The sequence below is a fragment of the Brugia malayi genome, assembly GCF_000002995.4.
Source record: "Brugia malayi strain FR3 genome assembly, contig: Bm_v4_Chr4_scaffold_001, whole genome shotgun sequence".
NCBI lineage: Eukaryota > Metazoa > Nematoda > Chromadorea > Rhabditida > Onchocercidae > Brugia > Brugia malayi.
The window spans coordinates 992,432-1,019,213 of NW_025062478.1; the positions used below are offsets into that span (position 1 = coordinate 992,432).

At 24.9% G+C, this 26,782-nt stretch overlaps 4 protein-coding genes across 5 annotated transcripts; all 4 read left to right on the forward strand.

Moving 5' to 3' along the window:
- Window positions 1-334: 334 nt before the first annotated feature.
- Window positions 335-5,949, forward strand: Bm3259 (Glycosyl hydrolase family 47 protein; the record flags this gene model as incomplete). Its single annotated transcript, XM_043081233.1, has 16 exons — window positions 335-348; window positions 852-943; window positions 1,301-1,419; window positions 1,793-1,886; window positions 1,993-2,119; window positions 2,345-2,379; window positions 2,673-2,864; window positions 3,077-3,201; window positions 3,275-3,385; window positions 3,640-3,753; window positions 4,096-4,172; window positions 4,273-4,403; window positions 4,543-4,724; window positions 5,087-5,209; window positions 5,489-5,663; window positions 5,774-5,949. 16 exons carry the CDS (start codon window positions 335-337, stop codon window positions 5,947-5,949), a joined length of 1,887 nt encoding a protein of 628 aa, XP_042937167.1.
- Window positions 5,950-6,784: 835 nt separating this feature from the next.
- On the forward strand, window positions 6,785-11,212 carry Bma-dars-2 (conserved hypothetical protein,hypothetical protein; the record flags this gene model as incomplete). The annotated part of the gene is made up of 12 exons (XM_043081234.1): window positions 6,785-6,908; window positions 7,081-7,307; window positions 7,498-7,634; window positions 7,730-7,793; window positions 8,269-8,427; window positions 8,691-8,837; window positions 8,965-9,234; window positions 9,485-9,583; window positions 9,960-10,152; window positions 10,343-10,464; window positions 10,693-10,895; window positions 11,128-11,212. 12 exons carry the CDS (start codon window positions 6,785-6,787, stop codon window positions 11,210-11,212), a joined length of 1,830 nt encoding a protein of 609 aa, XP_042937168.1.
- Window positions 11,213-13,626: 2,414 nt separating this feature from the next.
- Window positions 13,627-17,876, forward strand: Bm2875 (Uncharacterized protein; the record flags this gene model as incomplete). 2 transcript variants are annotated; one of them, XM_043081235.1, is made up of 6 exons in its annotated part: window positions 13,627-13,721; window positions 14,341-14,511; window positions 15,484-15,596; window positions 15,929-16,103; window positions 17,190-17,333; window positions 17,699-17,876. In XM_043081235.1, 6 exons carry the CDS (start codon window positions 13,627-13,629, stop codon window positions 17,874-17,876), a joined length of 876 nt encoding a protein of 291 aa, XP_042937169.1. The 2 variants fall into 2 exon arrangements, with proteins under 2 accessions (XP_042937169.1, XP_042937170.1); XM_043081236.1 differs by lacking the exon at window positions 14,341-14,511.
- Window positions 17,877-21,093: 3,217 nt separating this feature from the next.
- Window positions 21,094-25,682, forward strand: Bm2202 (Prion-like-, putative; the record flags this gene model as incomplete). Its single annotated transcript, XM_043081237.1, has 6 exons — window positions 21,094-21,165; window positions 22,625-22,825; window positions 23,131-23,262; window positions 23,729-23,878; window positions 24,053-25,312; window positions 25,461-25,682. The coding sequence occupies 6 exons, from the start codon at window positions 21,094-21,096 to the stop codon at window positions 25,680-25,682; spliced, it is 2,037 nt and encodes a 678-aa protein (XP_042937171.1).
- Window positions 25,683-26,782: the final 1,100 nt, after the last annotated feature.

The following is a 26,782-nucleotide window of genomic DNA, read 5'->3' on the forward strand; positions in this document are numbered from 1 at the left end:
TACGTTTGGATATGTCTACGCAAGTGATGCTTGGTGTATTCTGTAGATTAACAATACTATCATTATGTGAAGAGGAGAGGAAGAAAAGAGGAAATATTTAATTGTTCGTAATTTGTTATAATTCATTTTTTTTTTTTTCTTTGTTTGATTATTTTCAGCTTTACTAATCTTTCAAAACACAGAAGCAAGTGAAATTGGCATTATTTGATATTGTAGGAATGCTTGCAGCATGCAAAAACTGCATGCAATGAGACTATACTATCAGTTATTTCTGTTATGCATTTTGCTATTATACTTCGACAATGCTTTATGTGTTAGTTTCTCGCGAAATCTAATGAACAAATATCGGTAAATTTTTAAACAGAAATTATTGCATAATTTTCTTTTTCTTTTAAATTTATTTAAATTATTTTTTAAGAGTGATTTCATCAAATTTTACCAGAAGTAGTTGAAAAATGCATTATTATGACAGTTTCGAGATGTTGATTTATTCTGTTTTTTTAGAAAGCGCCATTCTCTTTGTTTCTTTAGACATTTATGATAAAATATTGCAATCTTAAAATCTGAAAATGTCTCATTGCTAAGTGATTTTATGAATTAATTTTTTAAACTTATATGCATGAGGAAATTTCAGAGTTAATATAAATGCATTCATGTAGTTAATTTATGAAAAAATTAAAGCTCTAAAAAGGAGAACTTTGTTTTCACTCATAATTTTTACATGCTAAATTTTTGTTGCTAATGTGTAATTTAATTTTAACATACATAAATTGGTCTTAAAAATCCATCCATTCATTATACAATAAATTTACATTGTTGATGTGAAATTTTTATGGAAAGTTTCATTACAGTGACAAGGTGAAAGCAATGTTTTATCATGCATACAACAGCTATCTTTTGCATGCTTACCCACTTGATGAATTGAAACCACTTTCATGTTCCGGTATGTTCGTATCTTATATAATGAATTTTAATTCATTATTTTAGTGAATTCTTTTCGAGAGTAGATAATTTATTTAATTTTTGGCAGAACCAAAGGATCAAGCAATAAAGAAAATATTTGATATTGGTATGATTATTTAAATGTAAGATAACAGAGCACTAGGGTGTAGTATTCTACTGTAGATTCTTTTGCTGAAATTGGAAAAGAAATGAGAAGGATTATTTCTTTGTCAGTTTCGTTCTTCTTAAAATGTTTTAAACATTTATTGAACATTTATCTTCCTGAAATTTAATGTTGTGTCTTACTGATACGATATTTATTTTTACTAATTTTTTACGTACTACGGTTTTATTTTAGGCATGGATACATGGGGAAGCTTTAGTTTAACATTGATCGATTCATTGGATACGCTACTTATTATGGGTAATGAAACGGAGTTCATGCGCGCTGCTGAAATTGTTCTACGTACTGTTAAAGTTTGTTAATTTGTTAATCATTTATTGGTGCTCTATTTTATATATATAGGGACTAACATTTTTGTGCTGGATATTTAAAAAAATTTTTTTTTTTTAAATTTTATAAATTTAAGAGTAGTTTCAATTATTATTTGATGACTAAATGTAATAATTTGAAGTACATATCACACTTGTTAGTTCATCCATAATAATGAGTGAGTAATGATGGAAGACATGATTAAAATAGAGGTAATTGCATATGTTGGAAGTGAAAGGATTCTTCTTATTATTTTCTTATTAAAAAAGAAGAATTCTTATTATTAGAAATTAACAAACTTTCAAGGGTTTGGTGTTATCCAAGCTTCTTTCCTCTTACTTTCATTTTCTTATTTAGGTTGATATGAATGTTAATGTGTCAGTATTTGAAACGAACATACGGGTTATCGGTGGTTTATTAAGTGCTCATATGCTTTCTGGACGAGTAAAAGGTTAAATTTTTCCATTCAGTAATATTCATCTAATAATTTTTTTTCTTTTATTTAACAGTAAAATCCTTTGCAAGAATAACCTTATTGTTGTTCTTCTTAATTCAAGGGATGGAATTAGAACCGGGATGGCCTTGTTCGGGACCTTTACTGCGATTAGCCGAACGTTTCATCCAAAGGCTGATGCCTGCTTTTAAATCTGCTACGGGAATGCCTTATGGGACTATAAACTTAAAGTTGGTTCTTTTTTCTTTTCTTTATTTCTCTTTTTATAAGGAGTTTGGAAGAATGGAAAGGTCATCACAATTTGACCTTTTCTTTAACGGAAATTGGATTTAGAATTATTCTAACTTTCGGTAGAAAATCTGCTACATGTAATTGTTTCAAAAAATTATGTGATGCAAATTTGTTTATTTTGGACCAGTTTTGTATAGGTTGTTAACATATATGAAATCTTTCAGATATGGCCTTCATCCGAATGAAACAGCCATAACGTGTACTGCTGGCGTTGGCACAATGTTGCTGGAATTTGGGACATTATCACGCATCACTGTAAGAACTTGCATAATTACTTTGACATAACATAAGTCTTTTTAATTTAGAATTTATAATCTTTCACTTGTTTTAACTTGAACTGAATTATTTGAACGATTTTTAAAACTTCCTAAGATATTTCATGACAAATAGATTTACAATAAAATTTCTCTTTTGTTTGAGAAATCTTTAATAAATTTGATGAAATTTGAACAAATGTCGTATTTTTGGGTAATCCACATTATGAACGATTAGCTGTGAAAGCATTAGATTCTCTATGGAAATTGCGTTCATCATTAAATTTGGTTGGAAATCATATTAATGTGGAAACTGGAGAATGGACTGCAACAGATGCTGGTATCGGCGCTGGTGTAGATTCATATTTTGAGTATCTCGCAAAAGCTGCTTTATTATTTCAACGTCCTGAACTAATGAAGCAATTTAAGAGTAAGTTAATTTAGATGCTTCATTCATTTCTATGGTAAAATTATTAATGTGTTACGTAATATACATCTTATGGATCCATTTTTAATTTCGATCCATTCAGCGCTAATTTTACTTTGAGTGATAATAAAAAGTTTTTTAACAGTGGATATATATATATATATATATAGGTTTTAGTACTTTCAATTCAAAAATCATTTCATAAGTTGTTGCAGCATATGTAAAAGCAATTAATAAATATATCCGAAGAGATGATTGGTTTGTATGGGTTTCAATGACTAGCGGGCAATTATCAATGCCTATATTTCAATCTTTAGAATCATTTTGGCCTGGTGTATTGGTTAGTGATTTGATTTTTTTATTAAATTTTTGTACAGAAGATTAAGATTTAATTTACTACCATATCTTTTTAGGCACTGACTGGAGATGTTGATGATGCACAGCGAATAATTTATCAGTACAGTCAAGTGATACGACAGTATGGATTTCCACCAGAGTTTTTCAATCTTCCAAAACAGGAAGCGGTATGTCTTTGCTTTTTCTATTTCTGCTAATGACGCTATTACTATTTTTGAATTTTATTATAGTAGGTAAGGGAAGATTTTTTTTTTTTTTCACTTATTTTTTTGTTTAGCTCAGAATGTAATTGCTTGAATTCATTTAACAAATTAACTAATAGTAGCGCTTAATTTAAATATAGAAAACATCAGCTAAATAGTTTTCTTTCCATTTATTAATTCAGACGGTTATTTTTTGCGAAAGATTGTGAAAGATATAGGTGTCAAAGCGTGCTGGTTACCCACTGAGACCGGAATTTGTGGAAAGTTTGTATTATGTTTATCGAGCTACAAAAGATCCCTTACTACTAGAGATTGCTGCTGAAGTGGTTGATGTAAGTTATTTTCGAATATTTATTCAAATGTTAAGAACTAGATCTTAAGTGTCTATTTTGTCAATTATAATGTTTTTAAGCTTGAGTGTTTCAATTATAACTGTTTCAATTAAATCATGAAATTCGAATGATCTTGGCTCTTGCCAATAAAACAAGTTGAGAATTTCTGTCCAGTTCTAACTTTAATTTGCTGAGGTTTTTGCTATATAACGGAATGGAGAATTAATGAAATTAAATTTATATATAACGCACTAACAATATTTTTTTACTTCGTCTAATTTTTTTTCCTGGTTTAACTGCAATAAAAATTTCATTAGTCAAATTATAATTTATTAATTTTAGGCTATTGAATATAGCTGTCGTACGAAGTGTGGTTACGCTACAGTTGTTAATGCCGAATTTCACTCAGTTGAAGACAGGTTTTATCCTCATACATTGAATATCTTAATGATTATTAATAAATACGATACTACTGATAATAACATATAAATTTTCTTGAATAATATTTTTAAATAATAGAATGGAATCATTTTTTCTTGCGGAAACTACAAAATATCTGTATTTGCTCTTCGATCCGGATAATTTCATAAATGCTGATGGTACCGTAGCACGTATTATTAATACACCAAATGGAAAGTGTATAATCGATGGTAAGTTTTTGTATTTGAAAAGATTATTCTTTGTATTATTTTTCGTTACTTACGAACTTTCTTCTTTTCTATATTTTGCTTCTAATTTATTAATTTTAAAATGCAACTTTTGCGAAAATATAACATTGTTTACTTTTAGCTGGTGGCTATATATTCAATACGGAAGCGCATCCATTGGATCCAGCAATCATTTATTGTTGCAGTGCAAAACGTAACAGTGATTTGGAAATGATATCACGATTCGAAAATAATATTGATCTTGTCGCATTAGCAGGAATTTTTGATGAGACATTACATCCTTTCGGAAGAAGTTCATTTCTTGTAAGTTACATTTATTGTTAAATTGCAAATTTCTTGGCTAGGTCGGAATTTGTTGGATTAATTAGCTATATATACTTTATTTGGTAATTTTTTGTTTCGTGTAAATCCTTAATTTGCCTAGTTGAATGTCTTTCCTAAACAATTTGTTTAACTAATACATGATAAGTAAATTGACAGCAAATTATTAGTGAATAATTTTCTACTACTGTGTTTCAAAGTTTAAAACTTTTGCTTGCATCTTCATCAAGTAGATAGAGATGATATGAAGTTTATCAACTACTTTTTGAGTTTATCAAATTTTTATATTCAGTGTCATAGTTTAATTACTTAATTGAATGTACAATGAACAAATAAATTTCTAGGAAAACACGGACAATCATGTAAATAGTGGTCAGAATATTAAAAGCGAAAATTTGCTTAAACAATCATCTTTAACAAACCCATGGTTGTATGATTATATCGCTGTTTATGATGATCGTTGCTTGGTGAGTTTTTTTTTTTTTTTTTGCTGATAAGGTAGTATCTGTATTTATCAAAACATAGCAAAAATTACTGGTAATTATTGATAAGAATATAGGAAACTATCAATAGCAAAAATTATTGGTAATTATTGATAAGAATATAGGAAACTATCAAACTGTTAGGCAATACTTGTAAGGTTTTTGGCATTAAACACTGGTTCAGTTTTTTATCTTAAGCGAGAGATTATACAAAGTAGAACTATTGTTGATCCAAGCTAGATAAAATAATATATAAGATTTTAGAATTGTTGTTGGCCTACAGATTTCAACATTGCAAATGTTCCATTTCGTCGTTTTTTAAATGTGGTGTTTGCTAAACATATTTATCCTTCAAAGGGTATTCATTTTACTGTTGGATTAACGTGTTTCTCGACCGGTGATAATATTTTCGAAGCTATATATGAAGCTAATTGGTTGGGTAAGTTTTTTTTTTTTTTCAATTCTATATATTTCAGAAGATTTCAAGTGTCAATTTGTTTTATAATTTTTAAAATTCTTATTGTAAAGCTTTACTCTTTCTAATTGTAGATGTGTATGATGCCACTGAACAACTTGCTTCTATTGATGAAATAAGTTTCAACAAATTTCGTTATCGAAGTATGGCTGAAGTAGGCTACGATGTACTTCTAACACCACCGCTTTCTTATCTTTCTAGATTTACTGGATTAGGACAGGTGAAACCTAAATCTGATGATGTACAATAGTAATAGTTATTTTATAATATACCTCTGATATTTGTCTATTGTATTCAAAACTACGGGCGACATTTCGTAGCAATGAGTTCTGTTATTACATTTATAAACAATTTAAAATGGATCACTCTGTTTTAATTTTTCTACATTATCATCATAATTCTTGATTATTTTCCTTGCACAGCAGAGTACTTTAAATTAAATTTTCGGGTTGTTCTGGTTGATTTGTTATTGTTATTATTTATTTTGTGAACTTCTTTATATTGCAGATAAGTTGTGTCTCTTGTTGTTTGATTTTGTGTCATTTTTTTAATGTTGTCACGCAATTTTTCCTCTTTTTTATCTTCCGGAATTAATTTATTCGGTTTACAGTTATTAGATTTTTCATTTTTGATTCTTTATGAATTCAGCTTTGTTATTATTCTTTTATTTTATTAATAGTATTATTTGCAGGGCAGTAAATTTCTTTCATATTGTTTTGTTTTAGCAGTTATGGGTAATCTTTTTATCCCATTTCTTTTGGAATCAAGAGTGTGTTAAGAATAAACAATATATTAATATTGCAATTTTTTTTTTTTGCTTTAAAAATAAAAATTTTACCACATCTGCAATTTCAGTGGTGTTTATTTTTTGCTCCCAAAATCTTCCTTGTTCTATATAAAATTAAAATCAATCAATGCACATTTATGACTCATTGCCTTTTGTCCTGAATTAATATAAATCATGTGAACTGTTTCTTCATTCTCTATTGCTGGAAGGACTTTAGTTTTAATTTTTTTTTTATCTTTTTTATTTTTATCTTGATACTAAGCAACATTTTAAATTTTGTTTTCTAGGTAGGTAAATGATGCTACGACTTCAATTATTTCTGTTGTTGCGTGATAGAGCTTTTTTCACTACTCGAAGGTGGTCTGTTAATGACTTTACACTTCGTACGCATACTTGCGGAGAATTACGTGTGGGACATGAAAGTTTGTTTGTTCTTTTTTTATGTACGGTGATTAGAATTTTATTTGTTTGTAAAAGTTCTATCAGACGTACTGTATTTTAAAGTGTATTCTATTTGAAATTTACATTTCAAAAGAGCATTTTACATTTTTAAGCAACTCGATATCACTCGCAAAATTATTGTTTATTGTTCAGACCAAAAGGTAACTTTATATGGATGGTTACAATTCAATCGTCTAAATCGTTTTCTGGTTTTACGAGATGCCTATGGCTGTGTTCAAGCTAGAATTCCTGAAAAAAGGAAAGATTTAATCGAAAAAATCAAAATGATCAACTGCGAATCTGTTCTAAAAATTGAAGGAGTAGTTGCAGATAGAGGTGAACAATATCGTAATGCTAATATGCGAACAGGTGATATTGAGGTAAAGTAAAGTTTTGCTTCCAAACAATTTTTTTTTCTGAAATTATTAACAAGTCTTCTAAAATTATACCTTCCTTTCCCTTACATATTTTGGTTCTTGTTCCTATCCAAATTAATTCAAAAAAACAAAAATATCATTTTTGACGGTTAGGTGTTTTAGGAAATTTTATTGGAAATGAAAACTTTTACAGGTGTTAGTGGATGATTTAGAATTATTGAATACTTCACCAGCAAATTATCCACTGAATGAAGTAACATCTACAGAGGAGACGAAACTTCGATATCGTTTTCTGGACTTAAGAACAGAGCGGATGCAGCGAGCACTTAGGTTTTTTTTTTTTTTTTTTCTGCATATTTTTCTTGAAAGAACTTATCATATTTAAGACAAATATGTAATTTGACTTTTCAAGAATTTTTTTTAAGGTTAAGAGCAAACGTTGTTCATGGAATTCGAAAATATTTGGTTGAAAAAGCGAATTTTACTGAGGTAATCTTTTCAAGTTGCCAACAATTTTATTGTACTTTATATCTTTCACATGAAAATTGCATTAAAATTAAATGAAGACTGGCAAACTTTAGAAGAAATATTACTTAGCTTCACTACATGCTTCATGTGTTTCATGTTCTGTGATGTACGTCCCAAAGTATGGGTAGTTTTCTTGTACCTGCAGCGATGACTCTGCGAACTTCTTCATTTATAGTGATAGGTAAAGTATTCTACAAAAGTGTCATCTTTAAGGTAGTTGATATTCTACATCTGCAGTCTAAAAAAAAAAAAAAAAAAGAAAAAAAAAGTTTGCTTGTGTTTTAACTCTTTAACTCTAAAAACTTGTTGAAAAAAATATTAAATTTTGCTTTCATCAATCAGTGAATAGATTCCCGTGAAAGTTTTTTCCTAAAATTAACATCTTGGTTTAATCTGATGAGTTGTTCCTGGAAAATAAATATGGTTTCAATTGCAGGTGGAAACACCAACTCTGTTTCGACGAACTCCCGGTGGTTCACATGAATTCATTGTTCCTGCACCAAAACCGAATCTTAGGAAATTTTATTCTTTACCTCAAAGCCCTCAGCAGTTCAAACAATTGTTAATGTGTGGTGGTATTGATAGGTATTTTCAGGTAAATGGAATAAAACAGTTCATAATTAAATTTCATGCATAATGTAGCCATTATTTTAAAAGTTATGTATGCAATAATCAATACAATATATTGTTGAATAGAAGAACCTAGGAATCAACGGATTTTGTATTAATTTAATTTGCAACAAATTTGAAAAAAAGAATGACTTAGAAAGGAACTTGCAAAAATTGTTTTAATGGAGAATTTACTGCAGTTTGAAGTTTATAACTATACTAATTTAATTGGAATTTTTTTTTTTGTAGATTGCTCGGTGTTATCGTGATGAAGGTGCAAAGTCAGATCGACAACCTGAATTCACACAAGTTGATATCGAATTATCTTTCACTGATCAAGATAATGTTATGAAATTAATAGAGAATATTATTGTTGAATCATGGCCTAAAGAATTGGTATGTGTTTATCATTAGTTATCATTTCCCTAATTTGTTCAAATGATTAGAACATCTATTGTTGCATTTGAAAATAAAATTTTAAAATAAAAATATTTGCATTATTACATTATCATCGAAATTTCAGGATGACTTGAAACCTTCAGCACCATTTAAGCGGATGAAATATTTGAAGGCAGAACGTTTATTTGGGACAGATAAACCAGATTTGCGTATTCCATGGACTATCGAAGATTGCACTTCCGAGCTTTCATTCCTACGAAAACGTGAAATTCCAAATTTTGTTGTGAAAATTTTTATTGCCAGAAATGCAGATGATGTTGTAAATGAGAAAAATTTAGATGAATGGAGTCGAATTTTGCAAGATAATATGTTATCAAAGGTTTGTAGTGTTATTGTTTTTATTGTTTTCCAGTGCAATATGACTACTATAGTTTGTCAAGTAGATTTTATTTGAATTTTTTTCATTTTGTAACTTTTTAATTTTACCATTCGTTTAAATTTGTTTCAATAGCTTTTTTGATGTTCTGGTAGAAAAAATTTTGAATCGGAGATGAAGTCGTTATTATCATATCGTAAATTATTACTACCAATTTCTTTTTTTTTTTCTTTTTTTTTTTCTTGTCTTTGTAATTAATGTATTTCAGAATTTTAAATTTCTGAAGATGTCTGAAAAGAATTGGTTTGTGGAAATTCGAAATAACATTCTGATAGAAAAATTTGGCATCAACGAAAAAGATAGTGCTGTCATATCGTGAGTTTTTTTTTTTTTTTTTTTTTCTATTATTTATAGTAATTTTTTGCTCTTTAAGCTGTCATTGCACAACGATAGTTGGAAGATAAAAGAACAATGTGATTTATTTACTCTACAATTAATTTCAGTGTTATTAAGTAATTTTATAATTTTATATTGAGTAATTTTATTGTAAGTACTGAATAGACAAAGCACTAATGGTGTAGTAAAAATTGCATAACTACTAAAGCTAGCAGTATATTCGATACTAGTAAAATACTTGACGTTATGATTAAATTCTTTAAAAAAAAAAAAAAGAAAAAACGTAGAACTAAATGGTTTTGTTTATGTGGGGTGATGATACCTGTGTAAAACGGACACTTGGTCAGTTGCGTCACTTGGTAGGTGAAGCGATGCATTTACGAGCCGAGCAGCGTATGGAATTTGTTTGGATAACACATTTTCCGTTGTTTTCACGTAACGCAGAAGGACGTCTAGAAAGTGCTCATCATCCTTTTACTGCTCCTATACCTGATGATGTACCACTGCTTTACGAACCAAACAAACTTCTGTCGATTACCGGTTTCTTTCTTTTCTTTTTTTTTTTTTTTTTTCAATGATTGAATATAAATTTAACAAAGAATTTCTTGTCAAAATGTCACAATGAAAGCATGCTCTATTACATTTTATCTGTTACAAAAGGAATTTAGAATTATAGTTTTTTGGTTTTTTTTTTTTTTTGATCTGATGAATTGTGGAGCTAGTGTTATAGGTCAGCATTATGATTTGGTGTTAAATGGTGTTGAACTTGGTGGTGGTTCAATTCGAATTCATAATGCGGATGTTCAGCGACATGTACTTTCTACAATATATGGCGAATCATTAGAAGAAATGGTATGTTTTACGAAGAACCATTTTTTTTTTTTTTTTCATTTTATAGCGGGCCAAGTAAGGATGATTTTATATGTCAAACTGTATTTATTTGTGAGTTTACTTTATATGTATCTATCTGTGTTTGTTCAGTTTTACAAATACGACAAGCTCTATCCAACCAATTTCTGTTGTTTAGATTTATTGTTTATTATAGCCGCTCTTAATATAAATTTTAATATTTATATTCAGGAACATATGATAAAGGCATTATCGTATGGTGCTCCACCTCATGGTGGTTTTGCAATTGGTCTTGATCGATATGTAGCTTTATTGTTTGGACGAGGAGATTCAAGTGTACCAATTCGAGATGTGATTGCTTTTCCGAAAAGTAAGGAAGGGAACGATCTCATGACTAAATGTCCTGTTGAAGCTACTCCATCACAATTAAGCAGGTATAATTATTATTATTATTAAATTTCAAGTGATTTTTTTATGAAATCTCATTTTTACATATAACATAATATAATGTAATCAATTCCACGAAAGTATAATTTAACATTTTGGAACATTTTGAAAAGTACTGTACTGATACAACAGTATGATTTGAGAAATGATATGATATTAAAAAATATTTTCAATAATCCATTCATTTATTCTAAATATTTTTATTATGTACTTATTCAGGTATGGCATCTCTGTGCCTGTGACAAATGAAGTAGGAGGTGATGGAATTATTGAAGATGATAAGATTCAATCACCAACACATTAATTCATTCTTTTTTTTTTTTTTTTTTTGTTGGACCATTGATACCACCTTTTAATTCGGATAAGTAGTAGATTGTTTTAGAAATATCCAGTTTTAGGCAAATATGGCTCATTAGTCATTAGTAAGACGAATATTTGAATATGTCAAAGCATTGTTGTGATTTGTTTCATTTTAATAAATTTGTTAGCAATAAATTTCATATTTGTCAACTTGCGAACATTGAACAGATGAGCTGGTAAACTGATAGATGTACATCATCTCTCGTCACAAATTGATTGTAATGGTTATATAACTGGTTTGATCATCACATTTCACCAGAAATTTCAAATATGCATTAAATATTTGTGTTTAATTTGCCAAAAAATTTTCAATTATTGAATATTGAAATATTTTCAAAATTATTCAAAAATTAAATTTTAATTCATTATAAATATTAAGCTTTATATTTTATCAAATATAACGATTGGTTCCATTTACATTTCACTAGAATTTATGCAGATGGGTTTGACTATGTTCGGAAATAAAATTTTTCCAGTTTTAATTGAATTTTAAGAAGTGATATTAGATTGTTAACAAAGATTAAAATATCACTTATATGTTTGGAAGTAAAAACTGGATTTGCATAAGATGATGGACACATATTGTTCTTCTGCTTTACAATTTTTGATTGAAATAGCAAGTAGCTATTTCAATGATGAACAACAATGGATAATTTAAACCAGTTTTAACTAATAACGAAATATTTCGCATTTATTTTAAATGTAAAATGAGTGGTATGGTTGTTATATGTACAAATAAATGAATATAAATTGATTATATTATTTAGATAATCCATGTTTATAGGATTTTTTTTTTTTTTTTTTTTTTTTTCATTACATTTTATAATTAATTAATAAAAATGATTTTTTTTTCCTATTTGTAATTAAAATTTTTTGATATTAGTTTAATCCTGATTTTATGAAATTTTTCTTGTTAGTAGTTTGTTTCTGTGAAATTTTTTGTTTGTTTGTTTGCTTGTTTATTTGTTTTTTTGTAGATTTGTTTATTTGCTTTTTTTGCAGACATTTGTGAATTTCATTAAAATTTTAGTAAATGAATGAAATTGTAATGTATTTAAACATTGATATTGAGATATTTTCCTAATTGATAAACAATATGCAATTGTACTGTCAAAAGAATGAATGATAGATGTTTTTTTTTTTTTTTTTTTTTTTAAATTATTTTAATTGATAATAACTAATAATTTGATAATTTAGTTTATGTAATTTTAAAGTATTATTAGCTCATAACTGTGTCTATTTCATATTGACTAGAAAAGGCTAAATTATCACATTTAATATCAATTCTGATTAACAATTATCACTGATCATAATTATCACATAATTTATAGTTTGGCTATTTATCTGATCAATAACAAATTGATCATTGTCCACAATAATTAATCGTATTTTCAATCGTTTTTTTTATAGAAATTAATTTTTCATATTTTTGATATTATACAAATTACTTTTGATATTATAAAAATTAATTTCGTATTTTTTAAAACTCAAAAATTTTCCTCCTACAACATTAATCATTTAATAAAATATAAATTTAATAAAACGAAAAAAAAAAAGAAAGAAAGAAATTAATAAATTAAATGTACGAAAGTAGCACAGAATTAAATGATGCGAAATTAAAATTATTTAACTCATTCATCCGGTCATCTTAATATTACTAATTTTTTTTTATTCTTTTTCATAATTTCTTATTCGTTTATTTTACTTTTAAAGTTTGTCTCACTTTTCTCCTTTATTTTACTTTATTTATTTACAGTATAAATTTATATATATCAGTAAAATGTAGTAAAAAAATAAAAAGGAATAAATGATAAAACTTTAAAATTTTTTCAGCCTTTAAATTAGAAAAAAAAAAAAGAATGAATGAAAAAAGAAACAAAAAAACAAAATAATCTGAAATTTGTCTTTTTAATAATTATTTTAATTTTCCATCAATGTAATTATATGAGTTTACATTTTTAATTCAATTTTGAAATATTTTCATATGCTAAATTCAAATGGTTTTTTTTTTCATATGAATTCAAATTAATTAAATAATTAAAATAATTAAAAAATGGAATAGTTTTAATGATATTATTACTAAATTGAATAATTAAGCATTATTAAAATTTGACATAGTAATTGCATTTTTAATTTTTCCATTTATTTAAATTCTAAGCAATTTTTTTTTTTTTTTTTTGATTTATCAACAATATCAGACAATGTTATCAGCTTTAAGTTTTCTTTATTCTTTTTTAATATATATATTTTTATTTTATATAGATATAGAAAATTTTTATTTTTATTATTTTTGATTTTTGATTTTTTTTTTACCAGAATATTCCAGGAATTTATTTTTTGTTAAAGATGAAATTGTTGATGTTATGGTCAAATCTTATCAGACTATTATTGCATTATCAACAAAATGTTGTAAGTCAAAAATTAAGCACAACAAATTTAACAACTTCACCTGGGTAACTTTTTTTTTTCTTTAATTACATTAAAATTTGATATTTTAAATTTTGTGTTTTTCAAAAAAAAAAAAAAAAATTCGCAAAAAATTTAATAAATTTTATTCATTTTGTATTGTTTTTATCACATCATTTAAATAACAAAAAAACGAAGTAAAGATAAAACAGTTAAAGTTATCGCTAAGAATGAAATTTTTAATTTAAAATGAAATCAAATTTTTGGGAAATATAAAATTAACAAATTTTTGCAAAGTATAAAATGAAATTAAAAAAAAAAAAAAAACCGAATTTTTAGGAAATATGAAATGAAATTTTTTGAGTTAAATTTTTGAGAATTATAAATTGCTATTATCAAATCTTCAGAAAATATGAAATTATCAAATTTTTGCAAAATATAAAATGTAATTATCAAATCATTAGGAAATACAAAATTTACATTATCAAATTTTTTAGAAATATAAAATAAAATTGTTAATTTTTTTAATTGTTATTAATTATTAATTGTTAATTTTTTTTAAGAAATATAAAATGGAATTATCAAATTATCAAAAATTGAAATTATCAAAATTTTTGAAATTATTACTTTATTAAAAATATACATATATGTATGAAATTTTTATAGCTTAAATATAAATGATGAAGCGGAGACATGCTGTGGTCATTGTGCATTACAATTTATGAATGATTTAATGAAAAGAATTGGAAAGATTGAAACGTCAAATTTAATTAATTTTAATTTTAATAATTTCTTATTTGCAATGTCAAATGCTACCATTCTTCAACATTTTTGCAAGTTTGTTTCTTTATTGTATTAATTTAATAATAATAAAATAATAAATTATATTGTCAATAATAATTTAATAATAAAATAACAAATTATATTGTCAATAATTAATTAATAATGAAATAATAAATTTTATTATCAATAATAATTTAATAATAAAATGATAAATTATATTATTAGTAATAAAAAATAAAAAATAATAAATTATGAGCAAGCAAATTATGATGTAAACATATCAAAAAGTAGTGAAATTGTTTTAATTTTTGTAAATTAATTAATTTTTTTTTGCGAAATATAAAATGAAATTATTAAATTCTTTAAGAAATATAAAATTAGAATTTTTAATTATACTAATTACTTTGTTTTGTTTATTTTGCTATTACACTGTTCCATTTATTACTACTGATTACTTTGTTTTGTTTCTTTTTTTCTTTCATTTTTTTAAAGTCTTATTTTGTGCTTTTAATTTTAAAAATTTTCATTTTAAATTTAAGTTTTGATGTTTAGTATGATTATATATATATTTTTTCTTAATCTTATAAAGAAAACATAATTCTTTCAGCGAAATATTAATTCTATGAAAATGACTAATATATGTTTATTGCTAATAACAAATGATTCATTTCATTTATTAATTTATATTTTAATTTTCATTTTATCTTTTGAAGAATTAAAAAAATTTTTTTGATACTTATTTATGATATAAATTATAATTGTCGAAAAAAATTTTCGATTAAAATAACTGTTGAAATAAATAATAATTATCAAATAATTCGATTAAAATAACTGCTAAAATAACTTAATAAAAAGGTTATTAATTAAAATTTTCAAATTAAAAAAAAATCCTTCTTAATACTTCAAAAAAAAAAAAAATGAGGTGAATTTGTTTATGAAACGGAGTGACAAATCAAAGGTGACACTAACTGGTATTTCAAATTATTATTATTTTTTTTTTTTTTTGTGGATAATATTTTATTTCAGAGAATTTCATCAATTTGAGCATTGCTGTTCAAAATGTATTCCCAGTTATTCACGAGAAATTTTGATGGGATATTCCGAAATTATCAATCAAATATGCATTTATAATTTTAAAGGTACAAATAATTAAATTTAAAATATTATTTAATTTTAACATTCGTCAACAGTCAATCTATAGCTAACTTCTGCTTTCTTCTCCTCAAATTTTCTTTATAACTACTAAAGTTAGTTTAACAATTCAAATTTAAATTTTGCTGTTCTTTCTAATATTATTCAAAATTATCCACTCTTCATTTCGAATATTTCAAAAAGCATTTAATTAATACTTCCGGAAACAGTTATGTTATATTTTGACTTCTGCATTGAATTAAATAATTTATTTTTTCAAAAAAAAAAAAAAATTTCTCATTTAAGAATGAATTATGGAAAAAATATTTGTTAAATTCAGATATCAAAGAAAATTTTGGATGCTTAGCTGGATTGAATTCACAGATCAGACAACTTTGCATGCGCACTTGTACACCATATCAGGAAGCATTTCATTCTATAGCTCGAAATTTTCGACATTTCATTCTCAATAGTGACATAACCATTCTCGAAAATTACCTAAATGAATCATGCGAGTAAGTTATTTTAATCATTATTTAAATTAGTTAAGTTATTTTAATCATTATTTAAATTAGTTAAGTTATTTTAATCATTATTTAAATTAGTTAAGTTGTTTTAATGATTATTTAAAATACTTAGGTTATTTTAATGATTAGTTAAATTAGTAAGTTATTTTAATGATTACTTAAATTAGTTAAGTTATTTTAATGATTATTTAAATTTTATTACTACAATATTGTCAATAACATAATAAATGGAATTTGTATAAAGTTATAAGATTAATATTTATGATCTGTTACTCGAAATGATATACTTCATTTTTTTAGCTCATAGCTATAAATCATATTGCAGTTAATTTGGTAATAAATTTAATTGCTTAATTTTGTTTAATTTATATGCTTGCCTATCATAAAAAGAAATGATTGATTCATTCATTTGTAATCATTGACCTATTACAATGTTTATTACAACATATTACAATAATGGTCAATGATCCATTACTATTAACACATTGATTTCTAATAGGTCAATGGTTCATTTATTATTAACTCATTGATTTCTAATAGATCAATGATTCATTCACTTTTAGCTTTCATTTTTATTGATTTCTAATAGGTTAGTGTTTCATTTACTGCAAGCTTATTTATTTCTAATAAGTCATTGATTCATTTATTAGTCATTGATTTCTAACTGGTCAGTGATTCATTCACTTTTAACTGACTGATTTCTAATAGATCAATGATTCATTCACTTTTAACTTATTGATTTCTAATAGATCAATGATTCATTCACTTTTAGCTTTCATTTTTATTGATTTCTAATAGGTCAATGATTCATTTATTATTGACTGATTGATTTCTAATAGGTCAATGATTCATTCACTTTTAACTTATTGATTTCTAATAGATCAATGATTCATTCACTTTTAGCTTTCATTTTTATTGATTTCTAATAGGTCAATGATTCATTTATTATTGACTGATTGATTTCTAATAGGTCAATGATTCATTCACTTTTAACTTATTGATTTCTACTAGATCAATGATTCATTTATCATTAACTGATTGACTTCTACTAGATCAATGATTCATTTATCTTAGATATGTCCTTTGCTCATTGCACTGCGATGTGCCATTAATTGCGCATAATTGTGGTTATCAAATAGTTGAAAAAATAATTGCATTAACGAGGAAATCATTTAAATCCATGAGGAAATTATCACTTGATACAGCAGTTGTTAATAGGTTTGTTTATGCTTTTTTAATAATTGCAAGAATTTAAGCCTTAACAACGATCAAAATTAATTTACTGATAGATAAATTGTATTAAAAAAAAATTGTATAAAATTTCATTCAAAATTTTACATTTTTATATTTTTGTGTATTATTTAAAAATGCAATTATATTTTTGTTAATTTCAAAGCAATGGAAGTGAATTTAAACAAAAATATTATTTTATCAAATCTAATTTATTTGTTAATAAAATATTTCCTTTCTTTGTTGTTGTTATATATATATATTTTTTTAATTTTGTTATTTATTTACTTGTTGTTATTATTTTTTTTTTTAAATTTGAGTAAAAGAAATGTATTACAAATTATTAATTTCAGGTGGCCTCAAGCGTGTGCTGAAATAATTACTTATAAAATACCAAAACAAAATTTAACAACCATGCAGCCACAACCTCAGCAAATAATGCAAATTGAAAGAAATGGTCAACAGAGTCAAACAGTGATTAAATTGTTATCATCATTCTTATCACTAATTATCTATTTCATATTAGAATAAAATATTACTAATAATTCTAATATGTTCCAAAAAAAAAGAAAAAATTATTTAAAACTAAGTAATTTTTTCATTTCTAAAAAATTTACTTACAAAAAAATCATTTTTGAAGAAAAAAAAAAAGCAAATTTAACTGTTATCAATTAAATGATAATCCATCAGTAGTTTTTTTGATAGGAATATATTATCAAATAAACAAACACATTTACTATAATCAATTTAATAGTGCATTATTAATTACATTTTACAATCTTAAAACATTTAATTTTATAATTCTCCCCAAATATTCTAAAAATTTGAAAAAATTACAAAAAAAAAAATTTTTTAAATTTATAAAATTCATACTTTATTATAATAAATTATCATTTGTTAAAAAAAAAAAATTTACTTTCAGCTCATATTTAATGTTTTAAAAAAATTTTTTTTTTTTTTTGTATCATATATGACATATTTAAATGGTGCAATAAATAAATTATGCAGCAAATATTGATTGTTTATTTTTTTAAATATTTAAATTGATAATTTTCTGATGCATTTAACATATATTTATATAAATATTAATTTTAATCTTTGTTAGCTTTTCCTTTTAACAATTTCTCTTTTCAATTATTTACTATGAATGCATGAATAAAAAAAAAAAAAAAAAAAACTATTTTTTATTGATTTTAAAATTGATTAAAATTTAAAATAACATCACGAATGGATCGCACTTTTTTCTTCTCAAATTGCAAAATCAATTAACCATTAACAATAATATAGCTAAGTATCAAACTAGATTCTTTGTGTTCAATTTCAAAAACAAACAAACAAATAAACAAACAAATAGATGTTTACCTTGTTAATGTTATATTTATACCAATTTATTTTTTGCTTTTTTCCTTTTACATTTTTTTTTTTGGAAATGCAATGAAAAGTTATTTGTTGTTAAACAAAAAATTTAATGGATGAAAGTTTTGCAAATAAGAAAAAAAAAATGATTTTTTTAAAAAATTGCTTTCATTTTTTTTTAATTCATTTTGTTTCTAATCGTTTTCTTTTTTTTCTTTTAACTATTCCAAGTTGAATGTTTTATAAATTTATGATTATAATCAAAATTAATGTTAGTGAAAGAAAATTAATGGATATTTGACACTTTTAAAATGTTGTCATCCTGCTAATAACATTGTCAAACAAATCGAACAAAGAAAGTTTTGTTTACAATTATAGCTTAAGCATTATTTACATGTGAAATAATTCATATAAAATTATGCAATTGCTAAAATTTGCAACATTTTTCAAATTTTTATTCCATTCCTTTATTGATGAGAGTATTTTAATCAAATTAACAGTTTGAAAATTGAAATAAGTATTGATTAGATGAAAATGAAATGATTGTAAAATAATGATTACCCGAAGTTAAAATGATTGTAAAATAATGTTTGCCCGAAGTTAAAATGATTGTAAAACGTAATTTTACAATCATTATAATGGTATAATGATAGATATAAAAGTTATCAGTGTAAATTGTGATTCAACTGATAATGAAAAAAGAAAATGTACATGAAAAATTCATACATAAAATAAAGATAAGTGATAATTTTGATTTATCTTTGAAAGTGATAAAGTCAAAAATTAAAAAATGTATTATCAGTTGAAAATAAATTGAAAATGAAATGTGTCACATAAAAATTACTCATGTATATCGTAAAAAAAATAAATTTTTTTTTTTTTTTATAAAAGTCAAAAAAAGAACTAAAATTCAATTTGATTGCTAAATTTTCATCTTTTGTCCTTTGTCCTTTGTGATAGAATTCATTTCAAAAATTTTTCAAGGTTGCTAAAATTTGTAAATTATAAAGAATGATAGTATTTCTGCTATACTTTCTTTATATGTTTGATACGCTCAGTTAAACATTACTCATTTTTGCATAAAAATTTCAAAGAAATAAATATTCGTTTTTTGCTATTTTTTTTTCATTTTTTTTTTTTTTTTTTGCATCAAAAAGTAAATCAAAAAAATAAAATTACGACTTCAAAAAATACATTTTTGTGAATATTTCAAAAAAAATTTTTTTTTAAAAATACTTAAAACTATAAATTTAAAAGTAAAAGTTAAAAAAAATTTGTAGATTTTTCTAACTTTTTATTTAAAAAACAAAAAATTAGTAAGTGCTAAATATTCATTTAGAAAATTTTTCGATTCATAAAATTATATAAAATGTAATTTATATATATATATTTTTATCAATCAATGAAAAAAAAAAAAAATTGTTTTTTTCATCATTTATAAATTATTTTAATTATTGTTTTTAAAAATTTTTCTAAATTAAAGCAATAATACGATCTAAATATTTCTGATTTAATGTTAAATACAACAATTTTAATTTGTTTATTTGTATAAATACAAGAATTAAGTCAAATCAAATTGTCTTCTCCAATAGAAATAATTCAAATACCCGTTTAGACAGTGTATTTTAGCATTTAGTAATGTAAGTAGTACTAGTAGGAGTTGCAGTAGTAATAGCACAATTTTGAAAGTTTAAGTTTAGACGATGGACACGAATTCAATCGTCCATTTGAGAATTTAAATTTTGTAAGCTCTCTCTCTCTCCCTCTCTCTCTCTCTCTCTCATCCATTTCAATAATCACCTGGTATTAGTCGTGTTTTAGATATGGATTATTTTATATGGCTAATATGTAAAATGACATAATTTTAAAGTTTAAAAAAAATTTTTTTTAAATCTCTTTTTTTAATTTCTTACTAAAATTTTTTTACATTTTTTTTTTTACTTTTTATAAAATAAATTATTTCATTATTCAAAGAAAAAAAAAATAAACGGAGAGATTATAATGATTAAATTTTTTTTTAGTTTTGAATTTCACATTTTTAGCAATAATTTTAGTTTGAAAATATTTTCAGGCGAATTAATTTTGAATATCTGTTAGTTTTTTTTATTAAATTAAGTGAAAAATTTTGTAAATTTTCACTTTTTTGCTTCTTTTTTTTAAATTTCGGATAATAAAAAGATTTCATTTTTTTCTGTTTTTTAAATTTTTTTTTAGTTCGAAAAAGTTCTTTTTTTAATTGAAGCATTTTTTTTATTCAATTTTTTAATTTTATTTTAATTTAATTTAATTGAATTTTTTTTTTTAAATCTAATATAGTAAAGGTTTATTGTATGCAGCCTCGTTTTTTTTTTTTTTTTTTTTATAATCTATGTCACGGAAAAAGTTATCAGGTATGAATTCCGGATTCACAGCTCACTGTTTATTATATCTCATATTCGGTTTCCTGAATATTTCCGCTGAAACGGTTTGCTTTATTTGTTGCATTAATTTGATTTCTTTTAATAATTAGCAATTTCAATTATAATTTTTAATTCTAGCTCACACAAAATACATTTTTACATTTGAAATTATGACTTTTCGTTAAAAAATTACTTATGGATATACGTTTTTTTTTTTTTTACACGTGGAATCATTATTGTACGTAAGATTACGTAAGTATGTGATTAGCAATATATATTCAAATTTTATTAGCTACCAGCTCGGATATAATTTTATTGTAATTTACCAAAAATTTAATTAAAAATTTATTCAACAAATACATTTCTGAATTTTTACATTAATGTAAGAGGCAAAGTGCAGTGTGGAGAATATACTAAAATTGATAATTTTGAATTGAAAATTTGGTTGGAAATAAGTTTGTAACAGATTAAAATAGTTACTTAATTATACTAATGAATGATTCAAATACTAAATATCTGAATAATATGAAATACGAATACTAAATTTAATTATAATAATGAATTCAAATATAATACTAAATGAATGAGTCAAAATTTTGATTGAATAAGTTGAGAAATATATTAAAAATTTTTAAATTTATGGCAAATCAAAACAATTTACTTTATTATACTAATAAATTATTCAAATACTAAATAACTGATTCAAATTCTAATGAATGAATTTCAAAAAATCATTTAAATTATGCAAAAAGATATTTTTGTAAAGTTAATTTTAAATTTATTTTATCATACTAATGAATGAATGAATGAATTAGTAAATGAATGATTCAAATATCAAATGAATGACTCAAATTCTAGTTAATAAATTAAAAAAAAATTTTGAAAATTTTTTTTTCTTTAAATTATACAAGAAATTATCGGTTTATTTTCTCAGCGACTTGTTATTTACGTATGAGCAAATGTTTATTTATTTAACCTGAAATGAGATCGTGATTAAGTCAACGAAAAGTATATTTGCATAGCACAGCAAGTAACATTGCATAACTGACCGATTGAATCATAGTGATGTTAAAACATTTTAAATTTAAACTAAGCAAAATTTTACGATGTATCAAATTGATTTTTTAGTTATTCCAAAATCAAATGCTATAAATTTTCTTTTCCTTCTTTTTTTTTTTCAAAAAAATGAAAAAACTTTTTTAAAATTCAAATCTAATTACATTTACAAAATTTTTTAATTCATTGAGTGAAAAAAAAAGAAAATTTAATTTTTTACAATTTTTTTTTATCATTTTTTAAAATTAATTTTTTGAAAGTGAAATTTTATAAAAATAAAACTTATTTAGATTGTAATGATGAAATTTTAAAAATTAATAAAGTTCATACAATCTTACAATGAAAAAAATGTTAAAGTAAACCCTATTGTAAATTACTTTTGTAGTTACTAAATATTAATTAATTTAATTTATTTTTTTTTTTTAATTTCCTTTCGTTAATTTTGTTTAAGATTATTTATGCTTATAGAATGCGATAAAATTTATTAGTAGAGCAAAGCGACAATGCTGCATGCAAATGTCTGCATGCTGTGGATTGCAACAACAACAACAACAACAGCAACAACAACCGATACCAGTGGTACCATTGATCACACCGTATCCGTTGCAACCAATAATACCTGTGGTGCAACATGAAAAACAATGCAATTGTATTAATTTACTAGCACAAGTTTGTTCATTTATTTAACTCAATTATTTTATTATATTATAGTAAATAATTATTTGTAATAGTAAATTTAAATTTAAGTTTCCTAAACATTAAATCGATTCAATAATTTATATCTAAAAGTGAATAACATTAATTATAAGTGAAAAAATAATTGAATTAATGGAATTAAGTACTCAAATATGATTCTAACTTCAATTTTAGGAAATGAAAGAGCTAAACTTAAAATAGGATTACAAAATTAATCTCATATATTCTTTTGCTAAATTTTTTTTTTTTTTTTTTTTAGGAAAATTTTTTAATTCTAGGTGAAATCATGTGACTGTGCAAATATCCAGGTAAATCAATGCGGTTGCACACCAGTTGCACGCTCAAATTGCAATTGTGCTGCACTGCATGAGCAGTATATGAATTGTGGTTGTGGATCACTTCATTATAATGTAATTAAAATAATTTTTTCTTATCATTTTATTTATTAATTAATTTCATTAAACAAATGAAATTTATGCTTTAGGAAGAGAATTGTGCTTATAATTCAGTTCAGTTTTATTCTTATCATTATCAGCATTTTATCATTACAATCATTATTTATCATTCTACTAGAATCGTTATTTTTCTATTGCTATAATATAATCAGCGTAATTTATAAGACATCTTAAGCTAGAATTTGCAAAAATTAGTTAATTTAATTAAAAAAAAGTTAGTTAATAAAAAAGTTAAATTAAATTTTTGCTCTTCATTGATTCAACACTAAAATTATTTTGGATAATTGATAATCATTTAACAGCTGTTTTTTTTTTTTTTTTTTTTTTTTTTTGTATTCAATAATTTCATTTTTTTTTTTATTTTGATAATGAAAATTTTTAAAATCTTTTACAATTGTAATACTTAATAATTTAACTGCAGATAACTTGCAACTGTCCACAGCAAAGGATACATTGTATGCCTTCATGTATGCCTGATTGTTCACAAGAATGTATTAATCGAGAAATGATTAATCAAGTCATCTTTAATACCCAATATCAGCAACCACCACAACAACAACACCAAATTGAGGTAATGCTAAAAAAGATATCGAATAATTTGTTAGGATAAATTTCAAATCTTTAATAATATTTTTTTTTTTTATTAAATTAAAACAGAGAATAATAATATGACAGAAAAGATGTTCAGTGATTCTTTTTTGTTCTTTTTTTTTTTTATAATAATTCATATTTGAACTTATTGCAGTGCATTGCATTTTGCATGCCATTATGTGAGCCGCAATGTGTGAAAATGTTCGAATCAAATCAGATGCAAACTTATTTGCAACCTGTCATTATGCAATCACAATCTCAACCATCAATTTTTGCAATGCCACCTGAATTTTCCTATAATCTACAAACCAAAAAACAGCTACCATTTGGTGTGATACCTTCGCAAGGTCAATCTGCTTTACCCTTCCCAACACAACCTTGCCCATCATCTAACTGTGAATCAAATTGTCCAACTCAGTGTAGCAATCGAAATTGCTGCAAAATGTGTCAAAACATGCCATCATGCAGTCAGTCTACTGCTATTTCACACAATCAACAATCGCCATTTTCAGTACAAATTCAACAACCACGTTGCGTGACAATTTGCATGCCATCCTGTGAACCGCAATGCATTCAACAAGCTTGTCCACCTGCTTGTCAACCCATGTGCGAGTCACAGTGCATGCAGAAAGTACGCAATCAAGTAATACTCCTTGCGCAGCAACAGTCACAACCATCTCAGATGTCATCACAACTACAACCACAACTCTTTCATCCTCAATCTGAATCGATTAAATCATCGACACAAATACTACGACCACCACCGCTTCCTCAAACTCATTGTGTACCACAATGTATGCCTCAATGTTTGCAAGAATGTATACAGCAAGTTTGTGTTGCAGCATGCAAACCTGCTTGTTTACCAGAATGCATAGAGCAGCAACAGAAGAAAGTTTTCCTTGTCACAAAGCATCAACAACAACAACAATGTGTAGCACAATGTCAACCGGAATGTCAACCGACATGTGTAGAGAAAGCTTGCGTATTAGCTTGTCAACCGATGTGTGACCCTCAATGTACACAACAACAGAAACCACTTGTGGTAACAACCGAAGCACATCAACCGGAAACATCACCTGCCAGCGTATGCTTATCATCATGTATGCCAGATTGTTTGCCAGATTGTTTACAAAAACAGCAACAGATACAGCTGCAAACACATAAATTCCATCCGCATTGCCCACAAATATGTCAACCGGCCTGCAATCAACAATGTTTAGAACAACAACAACAAATTTGCTCCAAAACTTGCTTACCATCATGTCAATCATCGTGCAAAAATAATGCACGCTGTGTGCAAGAATGTAGCGCAAATTGTGAACATTCCTGCATAGAACAAATTCCGCAAGCGGTATCTTCAATTAAGCAGCATTCACCGGAATATAAAATACAAGGATGCGGTTTGGATTGTAAGGTATATGAATTCTTCTATAGAATATTCCAATTTCTACAATTTATATTCATTTATTCATTAATTTTTTTTCATTATTATAAAGTATTTCGACCGGAAACATCAACCAACCACCGTATGCTAAATTTATATATTTAATTATTGATTACAGGCTACGGAACCATTCCGTTGCGTACCGCAATGTCAGCCAACATGCATGAAATCATGCATCGAACAGCAAACATCCGGTCAATATCAACAACTGAAACCATTAAATGATTGCATGCAACAGCAATCTGATGGATGTTCTTGCGCAATCGGTTATACGCCTTGCTCGCAAAATAATAATTGTTGCCTAAGGCGACGACGTCATATTGTCTTGCAAAAACAATAGTTTAGCATGCATTACATACTGCAATTATAATAATTAAATTTCTTTGAAAAAAACTTTAAATCACATTCACCGCATTTCGTTTAATTAATCGTTTCAATATTTTAAATTAATTAACATAGCTTTTTTGCTACATGTAATTCTATGCAAATATCCAAAAATTTGCTTATCAGTAATGAAATTATTTGTTAATTTATTATTGTTTCATATTAGTTTTATTTTTTTTCAATTTTCTATTGCAGCAATTTTCTAAAATATTTTATTCAAACTTTTTTTCTACTTGCTATTTTATTACAATGTTATTTAAATAGCTTTTCAACTATTTCAAACTATAAAATAAGTAAAAACTTTTACTTTCTTATTGATGAGTGAAAGTTTTGATGAAAATGTTTTTTGAATATTATATTATTACCTTTAGACTCTTCTAATGTCACGTACGTAAGACTTTTGTTACGTATGATACTTAAAGTTCATCTTTGTTTTACCGAATTTTTTGTGATCATTTTTTGATTTTTATTACTAATTCTTGTAAACAACATATATGAATTGCCTGTGTGCAAGGTAATAAAAAAAAAAAAATACATTTTATTTGTTTTCATGAAATTTTAAAATTCATACATACACATACAATATCTGTTGTTATTTCCTTTTTTTTCATTAAATAAATTTTTCATTTGAAATTAAATCATTTCACTATAATCTTTCAAAAAAATTACAAATTACAATATTATCTATAAAATCAAGTTGCGGACGTATTCATAATTTAAATAAAATTTTTGAAACAATAGGCAAATAGTAAAAGCAAGATTAAGAATATCGCATGGATTTTTTTTATAAGCTTTAAATAGATAATACCTAAATTATTTTCTAGATTTTTTTTCTGTATTTTCAAAATTTGTTCCAAACATTTTGTTTATTATTATTACTTTTTTAAATGCTGAAAAATTTTCATTTCAAATACAGATATTGAGAAAAAGAATTAGATCAAAAAGAAGCACATTATTATTAAAATTAACTTCATAAATGGCTGAAAAATTTATGAAGCAAGCATTCTCCATGATTACTGGTTGAAAATTTAGATTTCAGGATGATTGCCTCAACTA